Genomic DNA, 23990 nt, shown 5'->3' with positions numbered 1-23990 from the left:
AGAGTTAGAAACATCGATGAGAGAGATCGATCAGCTGCCTCCTGCATGCCCCCCACTGGTGATGTGCCCGCAACCAAGGTACATGCCCTTGACCGGAATCGAACCTGGGACCCTTGAGTCCGCAGACCGACGCTCTATCCGCTGAGCCAAACCAGTTCGGCTAGCAAATCATACTCTTCCTTGAAAGTCCAACATCTATACCATCTCTCCCTTTGAAGACCATGCCAGTTCTCGGGGCATGTATGGGTTTTATGGCATTATAGTTGGTACAACTGATTTGGAAATTCATTACCTCTTTATTTTATATTTTCATCTTACTTGTTGTTTACTATTGTATTACTAAAACATTTCCATGTGATCAGTAATTTTTAGTGAACTACATCATGTATATTGAAGTGTTCCCTTACATATAATTATTGAATGATATGGAGACTTTGCAATGTTTCTTGATGAGGTACAGGTATCATCTGTATTTTCAAAATAGCTATTGCTTTAGAAAAACTATTTTCTAAATTGTGTGTGATCTTTACCATGACCCTTTGAAGGATTCAAAGCATTATTAACATTCTTTTAAATAATTGGCATTTTCCCAGTGGAATAATATGGTTGTGTGGTCAGTGTACATATTGATCAGTTAACATATTTTTAAGAGATAGCACCATAATTATTTTTAATTCCTTACATCTACATATCTACCTTATTTTGCCATACCATAGTACATAATGCAGGAATATTAAATTGCTTATCCTCATGGTGAAATGGCATCTTTGCTGCACTGAGAAGGATATTTAAGAATTTGGGTAGAATGGGAAAGAGAATGTTTGTCTGTGTAAGAGGCAGGAGAGAAAGTGACCACCAGCAAGCTAGCTATCCCCAGCTGAGAACACAAGGTGCATGTGACACATGTTTTAGGCAATAATTTTCTTCCATGAAAGAAGAGAGCACATTTTCGGATTTAACTGTTGTGTTCTTTGTTTGTTTGTTTTTAGAATCAATATCACTTATTAATAACCATACATTTTGCAACAGAAGGTAAAGATGCAAAAGAAAATTTTATTTTATGATACATCTTATGAGGAATAACTGCATTTATTTTCTGATAAGTATACAGGCCATGCATATAAGACATGATTGACAAATCTCCGGAGAATGTTAAGATGACATGGAAAAAGCTCACATCATTAATTCTAGGATACTGAGCAGAGACATTCTTTACATTATTTCATTTAATTCTTAAAGCACTCAATAGGATGGATGTTATTATATCTACTAAACAGATGAGAAAAGTGAGTCACTGAGAATTTAAGTAATTGCCCAACAAGTGAGGGTCAAAGTCAAAATGAGGACTCCAGTTTAATAAGCCAAAGGTCAACTCTTTCTTATATTTCTCCAAAGGTCATTTTAAAAATGTGCAATTTATTCCATTATGCACATAGATTATCTGACTTCAGGAATGTAGCCCTGATGATTTACATTGGAGAATATATCTAAAAGACCATCAATAGAAAATATTAATGAAATCAATTTGCAGAACTAAGTCACTTGTATATTTTTGTATGCTGTGTAGTGTTGTTTGTGGATATGAACAAAGTGTATCAAGAGACTCTAAGAAAAGTGGCTATTTAATTTGTCAATATATTACTTTTATACTAATAAATTCAACTATTTCTTGAAGTTGTCCATCAAAGTTGTGGGTAACACTAACAGATATAAGTATGTAATTTACTTCAGTTTCAGAAAATCAAAACTGCCTGTGTGTGTTTTCACATCAATAACTGTGAGGGGCAAAAAAAGCATATAAGGCAGTCTGAGAGGAAAAATGAGCGAAGCCAGAAGAACATGGGCAGCATTCACATTTGAAAACCCAAATTACCCATAACTCTCCCCAGCATTTTGTAAGCTTGTTTCTATATTGCACATACAGATGTACACACACACACACACACGCTATTCTTCATTTGTACTCTCTGAATAAGCTGTGATAATCTTATTCTTGCTAGAACTTGTTAAACTTTACAATTAAACAGGAAACCTCTCATTTACTAACAAATTCTTTAAAAAGAGAGAAAAAACACATTAGATTTAAATACAATTTTCTTCATAGTATACCCCCCGCACACAGTACAAAGTAAGTTTTTGAAGCCTAAAACAATGTATTGTTCATTTTTATATATCTAATGTTCAGAAAGTTGTTCCTAGCCCATATTAAGAATAGGAATAAATGAAATAATATACTTTTACATAAATGTTTTAATATACATACATCTTAAATGAGAGGAAGATAATTTTACTATCGGCAGTAACTTTTCTATGTGCCTGTGACAGTCGTCCCTTCTCCACTGAATATATGTGTCTATGCCATCAAACTTCAATTATTTTTTCCTTTAGAACCTTTATAAATTTGGCTTAGTTCTTAATGTTTTACTGGTGGTTATTAAATGTTCTATTTGTTATGTCTTGTGGGGAAAATGGTGATTTTACAAGTGTTTTAGAATTCCATTGAAATCAATTTCTTACAGTAAGTATAAAAAAATGTATTTTTGTCCCTGGCCAGTGTGGCTCAATTGGTTGGAGTGTTGTACCATATATCAAAAGATGGCAGGTTCACTTCCTGGTCAGGGCACATACCCAGGTTGTAAGTTGATACCTGGTCTGATGCACTTAAAAGAAGTTTGAAATAACATTAGGAAGTATTATTTAATGTATTATAAATTTCATTTGAAAATACATATATTAAAGGAAATGTATAATTATTTTTAAATTAAGAATATAATGTGTAGTATTCACAGTATAGTTTAAACAATGCCAATTACTTTCACTTCCTTTTATACTTTGATTTAAAACTAAAATATGGATGAATGTTGAGGACATTATACTACGTGAAATGAGCCATTCACTAAAAACAAATTATGTATGATTCCACTTATATGAGGTACCTAGAGTTGTCAAATACATAAAGACAAAAAGTATAATGATGGCTGCTGGGAACTGGGATGTGGGGAGAATGTTGAGTTATTGGTTAATGGGTACTGAGATACACCTTTTCAAGATAAAAACTTTCTGGAGATGGCTGGTGGTGTTGGCTACACTCACAGTTCTACACAGTGACATGATGGGAAAGTTTTGTAACATTATTTGCTATAGATTTATTGCAGTTTTTAACATAGGAGTAAAAAGAACGAGAAAGGACTGCCATCTGGATATTTTCATAAAGAAGTTGAAAAAATGTTCTGGCTATTCTAAATCTACCGTAGTGCATGAAAAGAGCATTTCTTCTCAGCAGTGCCAATAAGTTTCTCTACTAATAAAGTGAAAGTCTGTGCTGAGCTGGCAGCATTAGAACAAATATACTTACCACAGTGAGCTTCATCAGACCTATCAGAGCAGTCTGGTTTATAGTCACAGACAAGGTGGGATGCAATACACTTCTTGTTGTGGCACAAAAAATCAGTGGCTTCTGGGCAAATTTCAGAAGTCTCTCCCACTGGGGTAAAAACAAAGGTGTTATTTTGTGATGATTTCATTACATTTGATTACTCATTTTAATCATTTTATATATTTCACACTATTAAATAAGTTAGTGATTTTACTAGTTGTCCAAGGTAGATGTCTACACAACTTCCCCTCTCTCAGTCCTACCTCCATTGTTCAGCATGTTATGTAGATGGTAATTTCAAAATATCCTTTAATTAGTCAAAGGATGACCATTAGCTATTATATAGACCCAAACTTCTAATCAAGGGATTACAAATCTTTTGTTTTTTTGGTACCAACTTAGTTTTTAATTCTCATTTTTTGCAACTCTTCTCATAAGCATCTGCAATAGAAGGTTTCACAAATATGCCATTTGTTCTTTATTTTCCCATGTGTTCATATGCTGTTTCCTTTACCTACACTGACCATTCTCTCTTGTGCTTCTTCTGGTCTCCTCAACCTCAAGACTCAAGGAAATAACTCCTCTCTCCACCCTTGTCTTGCCTTTCTCTGTATCATCCAAGTTCCTGGTTGGACACCCCCTGTGTTATGCCACTGAAGACCCCTTTTATTGCTATATTAAATACTCAGCACCTCATATAAGAGCAGTTTACATGCCTGTCTGTCCCTTCAGACTCCAAGCCCCTTAGCAGGATTCTCTTGGATTTAATATGACACCTACTACGTACTTTGTGCTTCATAAATGCTGGTTATAATAATTGGAGGTATAATGGTTTCACCTAAAGGGAACTAAGAAAAGTGAATTGACAGGATTTTCAAAGCAAGTCACATAATTGAATGTCACTTGAACTGATATGAAGTCTAATGATAATTCTTCACAGCTTCAAAGTAATACACATTAAAGATATAAAACTATTTTTATCAAATTCAACAAATTAAATAAAGCTCAGCAATTTTTTTGATATATAGACTATAAGCTCAGGCTGGTGTGCCTAAGGTAAGGTAAGTTACTCAAGGTTAGGCAGTATTTCCATAAAGGAAAATGGTAAAACTCCATAGAGTTGATAAAAGTGTATTTTCATATCCTTTGAATCATCCCCACACACAACAGCTAAAACCTGAATAATTTACAGAAATACTTTAACAGTAGCATGTAGTCCAAATATGAAGACTGAAGAAAAAGCATCTAAGATAACAGCAAATATTTCAACTAAGGACATCACTAAGATGAAGAATTTATAGTCAGGTTCATTGATTGGTTTAGAATCTTTCCCAAATCATTTTAATAAACTCTAGAGCAAATTTACACTTATCCAGAGCAACATGTAAACATTATTTAGTATGCAAATACATGCATTGGAGATTATTTCATACTCCACAGAGGAAATGTCTTAACCCATAATCTAAATAATAGGATTTTTAGGATTGTTTTTTAAAATATATTTTATTTATTTTTTACAGAGAGGAAGGGAGAGGAATAGAGAGTTAGAAACATCGATGAGAGAGAAACATTGATCAGCTGCCTCCTGCACACTCCCCACTGGGGGTGTGCCCGCAACCAAGGTACATGCCCTCGACCGGAATCGAACCTGGGACCCTTGAGTCCACAGGCTGACACTCTATCCACTGAGCCAAACCTGTTAGGGCAGGATTTTTAGTTTTTTAAAAATTTGACTATAATAGGCTGCATCTCTAAATATGGACTATTTCCCTAACAGTATAGAATAACAAAGACATGAAGAGAAATTAAGTCAGTGCTTTGAATTTCAGTAAACCAAGCAACTGCTAGAATCCCTATGGTATATGAATTATACAAAGAAAAAATTATTAGAAAGCCTACAATTCTAAGAAAAGTACATCTTTAAGACAAGAATATCATCGATCAGATTGTGGTTAGCAAAAATGTCATGGTAAAAAGAAAAATTAGATTATTTGAGTGATAATGTTTATGCCTGTTCAGCCAGTTTCAATTTCTTCATCCAGTCAATATGATAAACTCTATACATTTGATAAAGTTGGCAAATATAAGAAATATAAGATAATCCCAAATATTCTATAGTTAATGATACAATGATGGAAAGAACATTGGTGCTCATAATAGAGAAATGAAGATAATCTGGCTGGCAAAATATGGCATATGCAAAAAACTAAATTATTTACTTTGGCCAAAAAATAGAAATAAAACATAAAAGATTGACAGAGACATAAGACCTAAAACTAAAGCAAGGTAGGACTGAATAATCCTAGAAAGAAAAATCCTGAAAAATTATGTAGCTGTAAGAAATGAATATTTAATCCAATGAAAGTATGAGGTATATATAGAGTTAATTCATATGCATTTGAACAAACTGTCACCATCCTGGATGTGACATCAATTGAAAGCTGGCTTTATTCTGCTTTGAAACAGAATTTACAGTAAAGATGTCCTTGACTATAAATTTCTATTTGAATTTAGGTAGTTTTATACACAGGGTTCATGCTACTTTATTTTATTCTCCCATTATTCCAGTTTTGGCCACGGGAAGCTCTTTAAGTTAGTTCCTGTGTCCCTTTGACATACTCATCAATGTAGGCATTTCTTTGGACACTACCTGATTTCTAGCACTGTGAGTTGCTCAGGGTTCACATGTATTTCCTGACCCAGTTCTAGAGTCAGTCATCAGCCATTTCTCCAAGGAGCACTGGTTTCCTCTATTGGAGAATGTCATTAGAAACCAGGATCTGGGTGCCAGGTTGCTCCTTGCTACTGAGGTGCCATTTTTTCTATGTTATGATAACTTCAAGAGTCATGCCATTTTTCAATTATGGAAAATGATCAATATTATCTCTTCAAGTAGTGTCTTTCCTTAAGTCTTTTTTCTTTATTTCTGGAATTTTCATTAGAAAAGTGTTGGATTTACCCATTTTTATCTTCAATATCTCTTAATGTTTGTTCATTTCATTTTTTTTTTCTCTTTGCCTTACTGTGTTGCATTCTGGAGAGTAAGCTCACATTTATTTGACAATTCACTCTTTAGTTGTGTCTCTAATCTGTTTAACTTTCCCATTGTTGTTTATTTTCAATTACAATTTTATTCATTTCTAGAAGTAAACTTAATTTTTAAAATTTAATATGCTACCAATTCTTTTTTTGATACTTTCCTTTGTCTGTATTATTATCCTGGTAACGTATGGTCCCACAGCATACATTTACACTGGCTTTTGCATTGTCCTTGAAGTTTCAATGTTCTAGAAAATTTAATATTAATTTGTTGTTTTGGAATTCTTATTCACACATTACATACTATTCTATGTGAGGTGTGACACAAGTTTAGGGTTTTATTTTTGTGCTGATAGCTCCTATCTTATTTGTTTGTATTCCCTTCACTTTTTACAAGCCCCTGGAAAACCAGCCAAATTTCTTTGAGCCTGACCTAAAAAGACTAAGTTGTATGAAAAGGGTCATGTCTAGATCTCTCCTTCTCATACAGGATTAGAAAATTCAGTCCCCACATCATCTAGGCCACTGGGAAGTCAGCTTCCACCTGTGATCTATATTTTGATTCTCCTCCTTTGGTTCTGGGTCTAATATATTTTTTTCTTCTTTAAATTTCAGTTCAGAGTATTATAAGTGCTTTAGACATATTTTTATGTTTTCGGTGAGTGGAAATAATATCTTATTATATGATTTTGTCAATTCTTCTATAGCCTAACTTTCAATATAAATTTAATATTTAAAATCTGTCAATATCTTATGAATTCTAAAAATAACCCCGAGAAAGCCCCAGAAAATAATTTTCTCCAAATAATGCTCTTTATTTAATGTAAATGTTATGATACTTGAATTTTTTCCAATAACAGATCTTTGTTTAAAAAAATCTGAAATTAGCATATAACACTCTCTTTATTTTGTGTTCATATAAAAGTAAATATATGTAAGCATCTGAGTGTACTCAGAGCCAGAGAAACATTAAGATGTATTTGTAGTGGTTAGAAGAGGAAACTTTTCCAAAACCAGGATTTCTTTTTACTTGATAATGTATGAAATTTCTTTGTAACTAGTCTATTTTAATTTGATAAATTACCCCTGGATAGTTTTTATTATAGGTATGTCTCAGAAGTTTTAGCATTCTAAGTAAAAGTTTTTCTCTAGTTAAAGCTGGTAACAATGGGCAGTAAATACTGATTGCGAATGGGCAGTCCAAATAAAATATGTGGACCCATATAATGATTTTGAACTCCCATTCTTTTTTTTAAATCCTCACCTAAGAATATGTTTTACTGATGAGAGAGAGAGAGAGAGAGAGAGAGAGAGAGAGAGAGAGAGATCAATGTATGATAAACATTCATCAGTTGCCTCTCATAAATGCCCCCACAGGGGATTGAACCCAGAGCCTAGATATATGCCCTTAGGAATTAAACCCAACAAACTTTAGTGCATGGTCCAACCAATTGAGCCACACCAGCCAGCTCCTAAACTCCATTCTTATAAAGGCTATAACCTTAGGTAAGCCATGTAATATTGATCTCTAAATGAAAACATTGATCATTAGTTTTTCATAGAAAAGACTATATGCTTACATCTAGTGATGTCATCTACTTAGAATCTTTAATTATTCATCCTAGAAACATACAGTAAGCAATTGTCAGACACCCTGGTGGATATTATGATAGTTCTTACTTTCAAATAATTCATAATATGCTGATGAAAACTTATTATTAAGATGGTACATGTTGTGCTATAATTGAAGATATTTATGGCTTGCTGTCAGAGGACAATAAAAAGTAGCTCAAGTTTATACTTATGTGAATAAATATTTAATACATTTATTCAGTTGATGGGCTTTAAAGTGCCTATCATCTCAGTCATTCAGCCAATTAATAAAATAGGCCAGACCATCAACTGAGAGGAAGCAGTTCCTATATGAATTTCCTTTATTTCTTCCATTCTTCTTAGCTTCCTTATGAAGACAATTTGACCACATTGAATATATGGAAGATTCAGATTTATTTGAAGGAAAAGAAAAATTTTGGATACTGAAAGGGAAATAGGCTCAAGAATAGATATTTTGGGAAAAGATTATGCACCTCAAATTTTCCTTCACAGATGAACTTACTCCGCTTGAGTACTCTCTTGTTCTAGAAACATCAGGGGCAAGTTTGAACATAAAAGGAAATCTCAACACTGCAGAGGACTTAATATCACACAACAAGTATTTCAAATGTTTAGAAAATAACAGTGTTTCATATTTTCTATTCACCATGAACACTTAAATCTGTCTTATGTTAGAAAAATTGCTAGGTTTTAAGGTCAGTGCACATATCAGACAATTGATAGCAACATATCTGAAACTGTAACCTCGGTGATCTCAGTGACCGCAAAGCTCAGTGTGTGTCACATTATCTGAAGCATTACTGGAGGTACTGGACCATGTCAGTGTTCAGCAAGAGTTTCGGGAAATATAAAAAATCCAATTCCACTTGTGATACAGAGGCAAGGTGCCTGCTAAGTGAAAGATATCATAAACATCAAATTTTCATGTTTTTAGACAAAAAAGGTGACTACACACTATGTCTATATTTGTCTGAAAGAAAATTATATATACAAACCTCTCTTTTCATGCATGAAACCCAGATTTTTAACTTTAAATTTTTATATCTGGACATAGTTTAAGTATTTAGTTTTCTTTGTGATTTTTCACATATTTTAAGGGCAACAGATTGCTCAACCCTAGGCAATATATATATATAAAATCTACACTAATAAAAGAGAAACATGCAAATTGATGTCACTCCACTATGCTCACCAGCCAATCAGAGTGACTATGCAAATTAACCCAACAAAGATGGCAGTTAATTTGCGGAGGGAAGACTGAAGGCTCTGGCTGGAGTGAAGACTGAAGACTGAAGGCTAAAGAGGCTTGGCTTCTCTGCTGTGGCCAGACCAAAGGCCTGGGTGCCAGAGGAAAACCGGTGCCAGCAGCCAGGGGAAGGATGGCCTATTGTGTAAATCTTCGTGCACAGGCGTCTAATATATATATTGGTTTAAAGGTTTATATAAAATAAAAACAAAACACACACAATTTTAGAAGGCCCAGGAAGAAGGCAGAGGAAATAATAAGGAAATAAAACAACATCAACAACAAAACTCAGCTGATTTAACTGACGAAGAGCACACACTTTTGTGCATGAAGAAATGTTATTAATGGTTTAATGCTTCAGAAGTCCTCAACAAATGCTCAGCTCTTTTCAATTCCCAGTCCTCCATTAGAAGATAACTTGATCAATTATTTGACTTTTAAATGGTAGTTCTTAACTACCATTTAAAAAAGACATATCAACCATTTCCATTCTGGACTTTGCTGCTGCATCTGATATGCCAAAAATGTCTTTCCTTTTGTAACCCTTAAGGCCCTTAGGTGTTTGGCATCATATTCCTGCTGCTCTGCTGTCTCTTAACCTTCCTTCTCTTCTCTTCTCTGGGCTCCAGGTCCAATCTAGGCCTTCAAATGCCTGTGGAGCAAATTGTGACCCTGACTCATTTTCCTTTGCTCTTCCTCAGGCATCATATTTACTGTCATGGTTTTATCTACCAACTGGGGGCTGATGATGCAATAGCCACATCCCAATCTGTAACTTTTCCTGAGTTTATACACTTATACATCTTCCATTGGATTTCTCTATAACATATTAGACACACTAAGCATGACCAAAAATGCATACACCATCTTTTCTTTTTGCCTCCTACTTTATCTTTCCCTACTTCTTGCCTCACAGTAAACTTCACAGTACCCATCTATATATGGTCCACAGGTGTACATTTTTTTTCACCAATTTAGCCTTTATTCATGTTGTTATGCCTTCATACTTCCCATTCCATGTGGGGGAGATGGCTGGCTATTTACAAGACGTGCTCAAATTTCACATATTTTAAGGGCAACAGATTGCTCAACCCTAGGCTATAAATATATATTATATACCAGTAATTTGTTTAAAGGTTTATATAAAACAATTTAAACAAAACACACAATTTTAGAAGGCCAAGGAAGAAGGCAAAGGAAATAATAAAATAAAACAACATCAACAACAAAACTCAGGTGCCCTTGATAATCTCAATTATAACAGATGTATTAAAATACAGTACCATGATACATTTTCTGTTGCATTTATTGACTATACAATGGACAAAATAATCATGCTTATTCTGAAAAAAAAAAATACAGAAGAATCCTTAAAGGAAGTAATTGTTTTATATTTATTGTTATAACCCTAAAACATAGCACAGAGCCCAGACTCCTTTTAGGCAATAAAGTAATATTTGCTGAACTGTGTTTAAAATTGGCAAACTGGACTTTACCATTGCAATCAGAATAGTTGGCTATTTAAACTTAACATGAATTAAAATCATGCTAAAAGTACTAAGAACTGAGAAGTGCATTTAGCAAATTTAAAATGCATTGGGTTAAATCATTCCTACAAAATCTTGCAGTTAAAAATAATTATAAAAGAACTGTCAACTACTGAAAACTGTTAGAGGATAAATGGGCTGTGTGGTAATTATTATCACTGCCTAATATAATTTCTGAGATGTAATATATTCTGTGAGTTTGATAGTCCATATAAACACAGCTAATGATGTAATTTATTAGTTGCTACATGGACAAAGAGGCTCAATGGTGTGTGATGACATGAGGCAGAAAGTAAAGACAATCTGAAGAGAAATGGGACAAGGCAACATAGAATATCCTATATAATAAAAGGCTAATATGCAAATCAACTGAACGGTGGAAGACCTGGTTGCTGTGATATGCACTGACCACCAGGGAGCAGATGCTCAATGCAGGAGCTACTCTGGTGGTCAGTGAGCCAGCCTGAGCCATCAATTGGACATCCCCCAAGGGCTCCCAGACTATGAGAGCGTGCAGGCTTGGCTGAGGGACCACCCCTGCTTCCGAGTGCCCAAATTTCGTGCACGGGGCCTCCAGTTAAGATAATAAAGGCCCTTTTTGAGGAAGATGAATTTGGTATGCTACATAAAATTGTAAGGAAAAAAAAATTACTTAGGAAAATTATAATCATCATTAAAAGTGGCCCAATCATTAAAAATATTTGTTTACATGCTAGATTCAAGCTTGGACTTAAAAAAGACACAAGATGGATGGAATATGTCATGTTTTTAGACCAAAGTAAAAATTTTTAATTGCCATATTAAGAGGAAATACATACTTTGCTCAAAGTTTACCTTCACTCCAGTGGAGTTTGGTATAAGAGGAGAGTTGTACACTAAAGCACCAATGTCATACACATCTGATAGGGAATGATAAAGGAAGCTGATTCAATTATGTATTTATCATTTGTCTCATCTAAGAATACTATTGTCTTTTCCTTTGCTCAGGTAACTTTTTTTTTTTCAGTCCTCACCCAAGGATATATTTTCCATTGATATTAGAGAGAGAAAGGGATAAAGACAGAAAGAGAAACATGAGAAACGTTGATGTAAGAGAGAAACATCGATCAGTTGTCTCCTGTGCACACCTCCAGAGACCAGAGATGGATCCCACATCCTGGGTATGTGCCCTGATGGCCACCCTCATGTGGGCACATAATGACCACCACAAGATGGCCTGAAGGGGAGGGCAGTTGGGGGCAATCAGGCTGGCAGGGGAGGACAGTTGTGGGTGATCAGGCCTGCAAGGGAGCAGTTAGGTGTTGATCAGGCTGACAGGGGAGCGGTTAGGGGGTGAGTAGGCTGGCAGGCAGAAGTGGTTAGGGGCAATCAGGCAGGCAGGCAGACAAATAGGAGCCAGCAGTCCCAGATTGTGAGAAGGATGTCCGACTGCTGGTTTAGGCCTGATCCCTGTGGACATCCCCCGAGGGGTCCAAGATTGGAGAGGGTGCAGGCTGGGCTGAGGGACACCCCTCCCCCAGTGCACAAATTTTGTACACCGGGCTTCTAGTCCTATATAATAAAAGCCTAATATGCTAAGTGTCCGACCGTTCGACCATTCAATCAGTTGCTATGGTGTGCACTGACCACCAGGGGGCAGGAACTCCAACTGATAGGTTAGCTTGCTGCTGAGGTCTGGCAGATCTGGACTGGGAGAGATAGGCCAGACATGCCCTAGAGTCCTCCTGTGGTCCTTCCCCAGCCCAGATTGTACACCAGTGGGGTCCCTTGGCCTGGTCCCCTCTCATAATCCGGGACCCCTCAGAGAATGTTGGAGAGCTGGTTTTGGCCCAATATCCACAGGCCAAGCTGAGGGACCCCACTGGTGCATGAATCCATGCACCAGACCTCTAGTTAATACATAATATGTAATAAATAGTTTATTCATTTTGACCACATTGAAAACAACAATTTTTATATCTTATCAATCAAGTCAGCAATTATGGTTGCTTATTTCTTTTTCACTTACAACCATTATGGAATGATAGATTAGTCACTAAATTCATAGTCAATAAGCCTTATTTCTATATTTGTAAAACCCCAAAATAACTTGAAATAAAATCATTCAAACACTGGATTGTTAGGTCTTTCCCCTCTAAAATTCTATAAGATATTAGATATTATCTGAAAACACTTTCTTCATTAATTATAAATGCAAGTATAAAAATGCTGTTAACAAGTAACCTATGATTATAATTTTCAGCTATCCAAAATTTCCAAAACCACATTTTTCTTATGAGGTAATATCTAAGAAATAAATTCTGTTAATATTTTTGACTTTAAATAGTTAAAAATTACTCTTGTAAACTGTCTCACACTATAGATACTCCCATTCCAGCATGTATATTTGCACTGGAAAGGAGAAATCAAGAGTTACATAAAGCCTAAGAGTTTACTACCATTGATCCCATAGAAATAAAGTGTGGGAGTAACTGGAAAAAACAAAACCATTAATTTTTTGTGTGTATATAAAACTTATAAAAAATAGGTAAAGAACTTAGGCCCAGGGACAGACGCCTTGCCAACCAGGAAGGAGTGTAGCAGGAGGAGAGACAGCATAGAACCCTCTAATGCTCATTACCAAGAATCTCAAGGTGGTACTAACATGGACAACTGAGCGAAGAAAGGCCAACCGGATTATTCCTTTTGAGACTTAATGTTGTACCAAGACACACACAAATGGCAGGACGGGGGAGCACAGGTGTCTAATGGGCACCTCCCTGGAACACATTTCCATGAGCCTCTGTTGCTTAGGTCCTTGGAGCTTATGCTTCCCAGGATGGCTTGCACAATTGTTTCTTCAGTTCTCTGATTTATCCCAGAATCTTTAACCAAACATGACCTTGATTTATTTACTAGTAAGTTTGAAAAAGTTGGTACATGCACTAAAAGGATAAAAACTGTTAACTACATTTATTATTGATCTAAGTTGGCCCCGCTCTAGAAGTAGAAGGGCTACAACAATAATCAATGATATGTGTAATAAAGGAGAACAATCCCACCCATGTTCAAGGAAATGTATAGCCTTCCTAAAAATATAAGGTTCTGGAACCTCTCTGATGGTGATCCCATTAATGGGCATTAAAGAAGAAGAAGAGATTTTGACATGCTGAACAATCTGATTCAGACTTTTTAATTAGTCCAACTTGTCTACTATTTATGTAGTAAGGTCACGACAGGAGACTGTTACATAATTTTCAACTTACGTGCAAATTTCAGGGTCAAACAATGACCAAGTTATGTTTTCCTGCATAAAATAAACACAATTTAACCACAATAGAATATTATCTTTGACCCTTTCCAATGAACTCTCTATTTTTGTGAGATGTATAAAAAATTAATCTGCACTGTATTTTCAATATAGCATTTCATTAAAAATCTTCAGAATTTAATAGATTTACTGTAAACTGGAGGTTATTACTAAAACTGGACTAAAGATAAATATTTAGATGTACTTTATATTTGTTAGCAAATAGTTTAGCTCCAACAAAGAAAATTTAAAATATTTTTTTTACAAAATCTTAAAATCTTCTTGAGTAAAATCTGTAACATTTTGTGTGTTTTGGTTAAATTAATTAATCTTTTTTTTAGGCTCAAATTCCTGATCTGACAAGTGGAGATAGTAAAGTTCCCATGTAAATAACAGAGTTGTGTAAACATTAAGTGAGATAATGTATGCTAAGTTACCAGTATATACTTGACATTTAGTACATGTTCTATTGATAGGGGTATGGCACACAGTAATAAGAATAGAACCTCAGTTGTTTAATGATTATTCACCTTATAACTATAGATAAGAGGTTTTCTTACAGACCCTGGGGAACTGGAGGATGAAACAGGGCTGTAAAAGATGAGACACCTCAGACACCCTAACCGGTTTGGCTCAGTGGATAGAGCATCAGCCTGGAGACTGAAGGGTCCCAGGTTTGATTCCAGTCAAGGGCATGTACCTTGGTTGCGGGCACATCTCCAGTAGGGAGTGTGCAGGAGGCAGCTGATCGATATTTCTCTCTCATCAATGTTTCTAACTCTCTATTCCTCTCTCCTCCTCTCTGTAAAAAAATCAATAAAATATATTTTAAAAAAAAAGATGAGACACCTCAGAGCCTGGTTGGTCCATTACTCAGAAAAGAAAATACATTTTAAAAACAGACCAAGGATGTGACACGCTTTGATTTGGTTGCTACGCCTGGATCCTTACCCGCTTGGGAGTTTGCCTCAGGAAGGCTGACCATTCTCTGGTCCCACGAACGGGCTGAGCTGTCCGCAATATCATAGAAGGTCAGCCACCTTGTTATTGGACTTTGAGCTCCTGGAGATCAGACTGCAGACCCTCCCCTCTCCTTTTCCCGGCTACACTCACAGCTGCACAGAGCTTTCTCCTCACCCTTAATCAGCCAGCTGGCAAGGGGGCAGAGCAGAATTTTCAGGATGACCTACTGCTCTCCCCACACTGCTGGCATTATTTGAATAAATGCTCATATATGATTCAAGCCTGTCTGTGCTTAATTTGGGCCAAGTAGTCACAGGTGGCCTCAGGCCCGGTTAGTGTCCAGTATCACTGTTAATGGTTAGTTTTTCCATATTTTTCCTTGAATCTTGACTACTTGCCCTCTCAGAGTCTTAGTTTCTCTACTTATAAAATGGGTTCTTATAAGACTTAGCTAAGATAAAATATATAAAGTTGAGAAACTCCTTGATTTATAGAAGTTGAAAGTCCTAGTTCTTCCTGCATTTATCCCAGGCCAGCATTCCTTCTTCCAAAAAATACTGCTTTGAGAAAATATGAAAACTACTTTATATTATAATTTACTTGTAAATAAAGTTAGAAAATGTCAGCATTAATTGGTAATATTAATTATTGACTTATAATGGGCTTGATACTTGTTTAATCGCTTTGCAAGGATTAAATCAAAAGATTTTTACATTAATTCGAGAATATTGAGGGAACCAAGATGGCGGCGATATAGGCAGACGTGTCCCAGGTCGTGTCCCGGAGCAAATGGAATGAGCAGCTGAAGCTAGTAACACCCACACCGAATTGGCGAAATTGCTCAGCTGGTGAGAGGGTTTGCAGCCGGGAAGAGCAGAACTCCCCTGGAAAGGTAAAAAAAACAGGGATTTGGGCAGGAAAGTTTGCCAGACCTCTGAGCCCAGAGAGTCGGAGGGAGACCGCGTGGCAGACAGCCGCGTCCCTTGGGACAGGCACAGCCCCTGACAGGGGAAAGGAGAACCGCGGGATTCCTGGCGCCGCCAGGGAAATTGAGAGCTGGGTTCTGTGATCACGGAGGACTGAGCCTAAAGGGGGCAGCCTGAAGAGCTGACCTGACCATGCAGTCCCGGTAAGAGAAGAAGCTTACAGAAACCAAGCCTTCCCCGTTTCCGCAGCCGGCGTTTGTTTGTTTGTTTTCACTGAATCCTGGTCATGGGACATTTCGGATACAGACACTCACCTGTGCTGAAGAGAGGGAGAGTGTGCTGAGGAGTGGAATCTGGGGAGAGACTGGGGAAAGAGGGGGAGCCGGGAGAGGTGGTAGTGAATTGAGTGCTGAGACACCCCTGAGCCCAGGACTGGGGCAGCCACCCGCTCCTGAGAGTGAGTCTCCTCCCCCCAGCCCCCAGGCAAGGAGCACAGCCACACCCAGATTCCACCCTGTACGAGATCAAGGATTAAGATAACCTGATCAGTCCCTGGGAGTTAACAGGGTCTGGCCTATAGGGGGATTTTCAATCCCAGCAACAACATAGCGCTGGCAACTAACTATTACGCAGTCAGCTCTGGGCAGTGAACTTCCACTGGACAGAGAGGCCCTATAGCCTCAGAGGCCAACCCCAGAACACTGCCACCCAGAGGCTGACCCACAAACTGACTCTTTGCTAAACACAAAATAAGGCAGTCTGGGAAATAAATGCGGCATGCTTTAAAATAAGGACTGTGGTTTACAACACAGAGGAACAGTATATCGCAGGGAAACTCAACACTCTCCTGAATACCTGGAAGGTCTAAGGCGAGCCACACTGAAGAATAGAAGAAACGCAGGACCTCCACTACTGCAATTTTTTTTTCTTTTTTCACTTTTTAACTAAGAAACCAATTTTTTTTCATTCTTTTTTTTCTGTTCTTCTTTTTTTTTTCTTTTTCTTTCTTTTCTTCTTTTTCCATCACCTGATTTTACCCTTTTAATTACTACCTTCTTATTTTTAACCAGTATTATTACTGCTACCATTTTACCATTTTTTAAAGTGCCATTTTATTTTTTCTTTATTTTATTTTGGGATTAGTGTTCACCATTCTATTTTCATCGTTATATTATTGGTTGTTTCTAGTTTGCATTCATATCCAGGGAGCTGTTGCTGGAATTTGTTGGGATTAATGGCTGTTCTATAGGAGTACTCTCCTCATATAAAAAGTCTCTTCCCTCTTCCACTTCATTCTCTCTTTTCGCTCTTTTTTTTTTCTTTTTCTTTTTCTTTTCTTTTCTCGCTTTTATTTTCCCCCTTCCTTTTTCCAAATTTCATTTTTGCACTCCCTTTTTTTGGTCCCTACTTTTCTTTTCCTTTTTCTCTTTTATCTTTTTCTCTTCCTTCTTCCTTATCCCCTAATTCTCTTAATTCAGGTGGTCACCTTTAATTGGGGTTATTAATATCGTGAATATATTTGTGTATAGTGCCTGGTACGTGGTGCCTTGTTGTGTTGTATTTTGTGCCTTTAAATCAACGCAGCAGATCCAAGCAACAGCAACCTCCTGAGCACCTCATCCTCTGCTGAGGAACAGCAGCTGTACGTGAAACCTCGCCCCACCAGCCGGAAGAGCCACCACAGCTGTGAACAGCACCCACCAGAGGAGCTGCTGCCAACTGAAGAGCAGCTGCTACCGCAACCGCCCGAAGAGCAACCACAGACCAAGGAGTCACTGCCACCAAGGGAGCAACCACTGAACAACTCAACGTCTAGATATGTCAGTGAGATCAAACATGGGTAGACAAAGAAACCCCCAAAGGAAAGAGAAGGAGGACTCTCCAGAAAAGCAGCTAAGTAATACAGAGGCATGCAACATGACAGATAAAGAATTCAGAATAAGGATCCTAGAGTGCATAAACCGGATGGAGGAAAAAATCGACAACCTCTGCAAGAAGCAAGAAGAAACAGATGAAAAAATCGATAACATATGGAAGAAGCTAGAAGAAACAGATGAAAAAATCGATAACATATGGAAGAAGCTAGAAGAAACAGATGAAAAAATCAACAACCTAAGTAAGACCCAAGAAGAAATGAAGAGTGATATAGCTGCAATGAAAAACTCCATTGAAAGTATCAACAGTAGACTAGGAGAAGCGGAGGACCGAATAAGTGAATTAGAAGACAAGGAAGCAAAACACACCCAAAATGTACTGCAATTGGAGAAAAAAATTAAAAGACAGGAGGAGAGCCTAAGGGAGCTTTGAGACAACATGAAATGAAACAACATACGAATAATAGGAGTACCAGAACAACAGAAGGATGAACAAGGATTAGAAAACCTACTTGAAGAAATAATATCAGAAAACTTTCCTGAGGTGGGGAAGAAAAAAGTCACACAAGCCCAGAGAGTCCCAAACAAGGTGAACCCGAAAAGACCCACACCAAGACACATCATAATCACCATGGCAAATGTTCAGGACAAAGAGAGAATCTTACAGGCTGCAAGAGAGAGACGGAAAGTTACATACAAGGGATCTCCCATTAGATTGTCAAATGACTTCTCAACAGAAACACATCAGGCCAGAAAAGAATGGACTGAAATTTACAAAGTGATGCAAAGCAAAGGACTGAATCCAAGAATACTCTATCCAGCAAGGCTATCATTCAAACTTGAAGGGGAAATAAGAAGCTTCACAGACAAAAAAAGACTAAGGGAGTTTGTCACCACCAAGCCAGAAATGCAAGGAATGTTAAAGGGACTGGTATAAAAATAAGAAATAAAAAGCTCAGAAAGAAAACAGCCACACAAAAAAAGAAATGGCTACAAACAAGTACCTTTCAATAATAACTTTAAACATAAACGGACTAAATGCTCCAACCAAAAGACATCGAGTGGCTGAATGGATAAAAAAACATGACCCATACATCTGCTGTCTACAAGAAACCCACCTCATTAGAAGGGACTCACACAGACTGAAAGTGAAAGGATGGAAAAATATCTTTCAGGCAAATGGAAAGGAAAAGAAAGCTGGGGTAGCAATACTTATATCGGACAAAATAGACCTCAAAGTGAAGGCCTTAACAAGAGATAAGGAAGGCCACTTCATAATACTAAAGGGATCAATACAACAAGAAGATATAACCCTGGTAAACATATATGCACCCAATGTAGGAGCACCCAAATTCATAAAAAAACTCCTGGAAAATATCAAAGGAGAGATCGACAACAATACAATCATAGTAGGGGACTTTAATACACCATTGACAGCACTGGATAAGTCCTATAGACAAACAACCAGCAAAGATACAGCAATCCTAAATGACTCACTAGATCAGATGGACTTAATAGACATCTTCAGAACACTTCACCCCAAAGCCAGAGAATATACGTTCTTCTCAGGTGCTCATGGGACATCTTCAAAAATAGACCACATATTGGGTCACAAGCAAAGTATCCCCAAATTCAAGAAGATTGAAATCATAAAAAGCGTCTTCGCAGACCACGATGGCATAATATTAGAAATAAACTACAATAAAAACAACCCAAAATACTCAAACACCTGGAAGCTGAATAGCATGCTATTAAATATTGATTGGGTTACCAATGAGATCAAAGAAGAAATTAAAAACATCCTGGAAACTAATGACAATGAAAACACAACAATCCAAAACCTATGGGACACATTGAAAGCAGTCCTGAGAGGGAAGTTTATAGCTCTACAGGCCTATCTCAAAAAACAAGAAAAAATGGTAGTAAATCATCTAACTCTACAACTCAAAGAATTAGAAAGAGAGCAACAAGAAAACCCCAGAGTGAGCAGAAGGAAGGAGATAATAAAGATTAGAGCAGAAATAAATGACATAGAGACCAAAAAAACAATACAGAAAATCAATGAAACCAAGAGCTGGTTCTTTGAAAGGATAAACAAGATTGATAAACCTCTAGCCAGACTCACCAAGAAGCAGAGAGAGAGGACCCAAATAAATAAAATCAGAAACGATAGAGGCAAAATAACAACAGACCCCACAGAAATACAAATGATTGTTAAAAAATACTATGGACAGCTTTACTCCAACAAACTAGACAACCTGGAGGAAATGGACAAATTCCTACAAAAATATAGCATTCCAAAACTCAATCAGGAAGAATCTAAAAATCTCAACAGGCCAATAACTATGGAAGAAATTGAAGTAGTCATCAAAAAGCTTCCATCAAATAAAAGCCCAGGACCAGACGGCTTCACAGGGGAGTTTTACCAAACATTCAAGGAAGAACTAAAACCTATCCTCCTCAGACTACTACAAAAAATTCAAGAGGAAGGAACACTTCCAAGCTCATTCTATGAAGCCAGCATCACCCTAATACCAAAACCAGGTAAAGACAACACAATGAAAGAGATTTACAGGCCAATATCCCTCATGAACATAGATGACAAAATCCTCAACAAAATCTTAGCAAATCGGATCCAGCAGTACATCAGAAAGATCATACACCATGACCAAGTAGGATTTATCCCAGGGATGCAAGGATGGTACAATATCCGCAAATCAATAAACGTGATACATCACATAAACAAATTGAAAGAAAAAAACCACATGGTCATATCAATTGATGCAGAAAAAGCATTTGACAAAATTCAACACCCATTTTTGATAAAAACTCTCAGCAAGGTGGGAGTAGAAGGATCATACCTCAACATAATAAAAGCCATATATGACAGGCCCACAGCCAACATCATACTCAACGGACAAAAACTAACACCATTTCCCCTAAGAACAGGAACAAGACAGGGATGCCCCCTCTCACCACTCCTGTTCAACATAGTACTGGAAGTGTTAGCCATTGCAATTCGGCAAGAAGAAGAAATAAAAGGCATCCAAATTGGAAAAGAGGAAGTAAAACTGTCCTTATTTGCAGACGACATGATATTATACATACAAAACCCTAGAGATTCCATCAAAAAGCTACTAGACTTAATACATGAATTTGGCAATGTAGCAGGATACAAAATTAACCCCAAGAAATCTGAGGCATTTCTACACACCAATAGTGAACTTTCAGAAAGAGAGATTATAAAAACAATCCCGTTTACCATTGCACCAAAAAAACTAAGCTACCTAGGAATAAACTTAACTAAAGAGGTAAAAGACCTCTACTCAGAAAACTACAGGACGTTGAAAAAAGACATAGAGGAAGACATAAACAGATGGAAGAACATACCGTGTTCATGGATTGGTAGAATCAACATCATTAAAATGTCCATACTACCCAAAGCAATCTATAAATTCAACGCACTTCCCATTAAAGTACCAACAGCATACTTCAGAGATCTAGAACGAACTTTCCAAAAATTCATCTGGAATAAAAAAAGACCCCGAATAGCTGCAGCAATCCTGAAAAAGAACAAAGTAGGTGGGATCTCAATACCAGATATCAAGTTGTATTACAAAGCCACTGTTCTCAAAACTGCCTGGTACTGGCACAAGAATAGGCATATAGATCAATGGAATAGAATAGAGAGCCCAGAAATCGGCCCAAACCAATATGCTCAATTAATATTTGACAAAGGAGGCAAGAACATACAATGGAGCCAAGATAGTCTCTTCAATAAATGGTGTTGGGAAAATTGGACAGATATATGCAAGAAAATGAAACTAGACCACCAACTTACACCATACACAAAAATAAACTCAAAATGGATAAAGGACTTAAATGTACGACAGGATACCATAAAAATTCTAGAAGAATCCAAAGGCAAGAAAATCTCAGACATATGCCGAAGCAATTTCTTCACTGATACAGCTCCTAGGGCACTTGAAACTAAAGAAAAAATGAACAAATGGGACTACATCAAAATAAAAAGCTTCTGCACAGCAAAAGAAACCATCAACAAAACAACGAGAAAACCCACTGTGTGGGAAAACATATTTGCCAATGACATATCTGATAAGGGCCTAATCTCCAAAATTTATAGGGAACTCATACAACTTAACAAAAGGAAGATAAACAATCCAATCAAAAAATGGGCAAAGGACCTAAATAGACACCTTTCAAAAGAGGACATTCAGAAAGCCAAGAGACATATGAAAACATGCTCAAAGTCACTAATCATCCGAGAGATGCAAATCAAAACAGCAATGAGGTACCATCTCACACCTGTCAGACTGGCTATCATCAACAAATCAACAAACGACAAGTGCTGGAGAGGATGTGGAGAAAAAGGAACACTTGTGCACTGCTGGTGGGAATGCAGACTGGTGCAGCCACTATGGAAGACAGTATGGAGTTTCCTTAAAAAACTGAAAATGGAACTCCCATTTGACCCTGTGATCCCACTTCTAGGAATATATCCCAAGAAACCAGAAACACCAATCAGAAAGGATATATGCACCCCTATGTTCATAGCAGCACAATTCACCATAGCTAAGATCTGGAAACAGCCTAAGTGCCCATCAGTAGATGAATGGATTAGAAAACCGTGGTACATCTACACAATGGAATACTATGCTGCTGTAAAAAGGAAGGAACTCTTACCATTTGCAACGTCATGGATGGAACTGGAGAGCATTATGCTAAGTGAAATAAGCCAGTCAATAAAGGAAAAATACCACATGATCTCACTCATTCATGGACAATAGAGACCATTCTAAACTTTTGAACAATAATAGATACAGAGGCAGAGCTGCCTCAAACAGATTGTCAAACTGCAGCGGGAAGGCCGGGGAGGGTTGGGGGGCAGGAGGTAGGGGGGTAAGAGATCAACTAAAGGACTTGTATGCATGCATATAAGCATTACCAATGGACATAAGACACTGGGTGATAGGGGAGGCTAGGAGACTGTCTAGGGCGGGGGGATAAAATGGATACATATGTAATACCCTTTGTAATACTTTAAGCAATAAAAAAAAAAGATTTTTACATTAATTCAATTAGTATAGAAGAGGTATAGAGTGGTTAACTTGTCCCAGGTCACACAGCTGAGAAATAGTGAAGTTAAAATTCAAACTAAGGTAATGATTCCAATGCCTGTCACCATATAACCTCTAAGCTGCTGCTTTCCAATCAGAATGGTTATGAAAGAATGTAACTAAAGTGTGTGCTTTATACGTTTAAGGAAATTTGAAAATAGTTAAAAGATTTAAAAGCGGAGGTCTTGGCATATTTCTTGATTGGAAACATCTGCAAACTCAATGGATTCATTGTCAAACTCAACATAGTATTTAAGTTGCTTAATACGTTTTACAAATTATTTTAAAGATAACCTCTCCTAATCGCACACTATGTCCTAAAGCAGGGGTCCTCAAACTACGGCCCGCGGGCCACATGCGGCCGCCGAAAACATTTATCCGGCCCGCTGGGTGTTTTTGCCGCCGCTGCCTGTCCTGCTTAGCAGCCAACTTGTCCCGGGCCTGCAGTGCGCATGTGTGGAATGTCTGAGGGACAGTGAACTGGCCCCCTGTTTAAAAAGTTTGAGGACCTCTGTCCTAAAGAATAAAGCAGGGCTGACATCGTGGGAGAACGAATACAGTTTAAGTGGCTAAACATTTAAAAAATGATAGTATAATTTTCCAAAATACATATTATAAAACACCTCTAGTTAATTATGTACTTTACATTTTTAAATATTATGGATAAAAGAAACATGTATTACTTCCATTTTTGACAGGATGAGAATTAAGTCACCTCATTTGAAAGGAAGCATCTGCAATGTGTAATAAAATATTGAAATATATTTTAAACTTAAGACTATTCAAAGCCAGGAATGAAATTAATTCAGCCAACAAGAAATATCTGTTGAAATCATCAGACAACTTCATTGGCTTAGGCGCCACCCAGGGCATGGAGTTTATTGGAGGCTTCCACACAAAACTGAAATCTATAGATTTGTACCTGTTGCGTTAAAGTTAATGAGAAATAAGCCTGCCTATCAGAAGTGGTGGACATGA

The 23990-nt window shown here is 37.1% G+C and overlaps 1 protein-coding gene across 1 annotated transcript in view; it reads right to left on the bottom strand.

The window, feature by feature from the left end:
- Positions 1-23990, bottom strand: part of MALRD1 (MAM and LDL receptor class A domain containing 1) — a 629377-nt gene that overhangs the window by 212226 nt on the left and 393161 nt on the right. The window contains exon 31 of the mRNA XM_059660668.1: positions 3356-3484. Within this exon, the coding sequence (XP_059516651.1) occupies positions 3356-3484 (129 nt within the window). The remainder of the gene's footprint in view (positions 1-3355; positions 3485-23990) is intronic.

The sequence above is a fragment of the Myotis daubentonii genome, chromosome 1, assembly GCF_963259705.1.
Source record: "Myotis daubentonii chromosome 1, mMyoDau2.1, whole genome shotgun sequence".
NCBI lineage: Eukaryota > Metazoa > Chordata > Mammalia > Chiroptera > Vespertilionidae > Myotis > Myotis daubentonii.
This window is presented reverse-complemented; position numbering and strand designations above follow the sequence as displayed.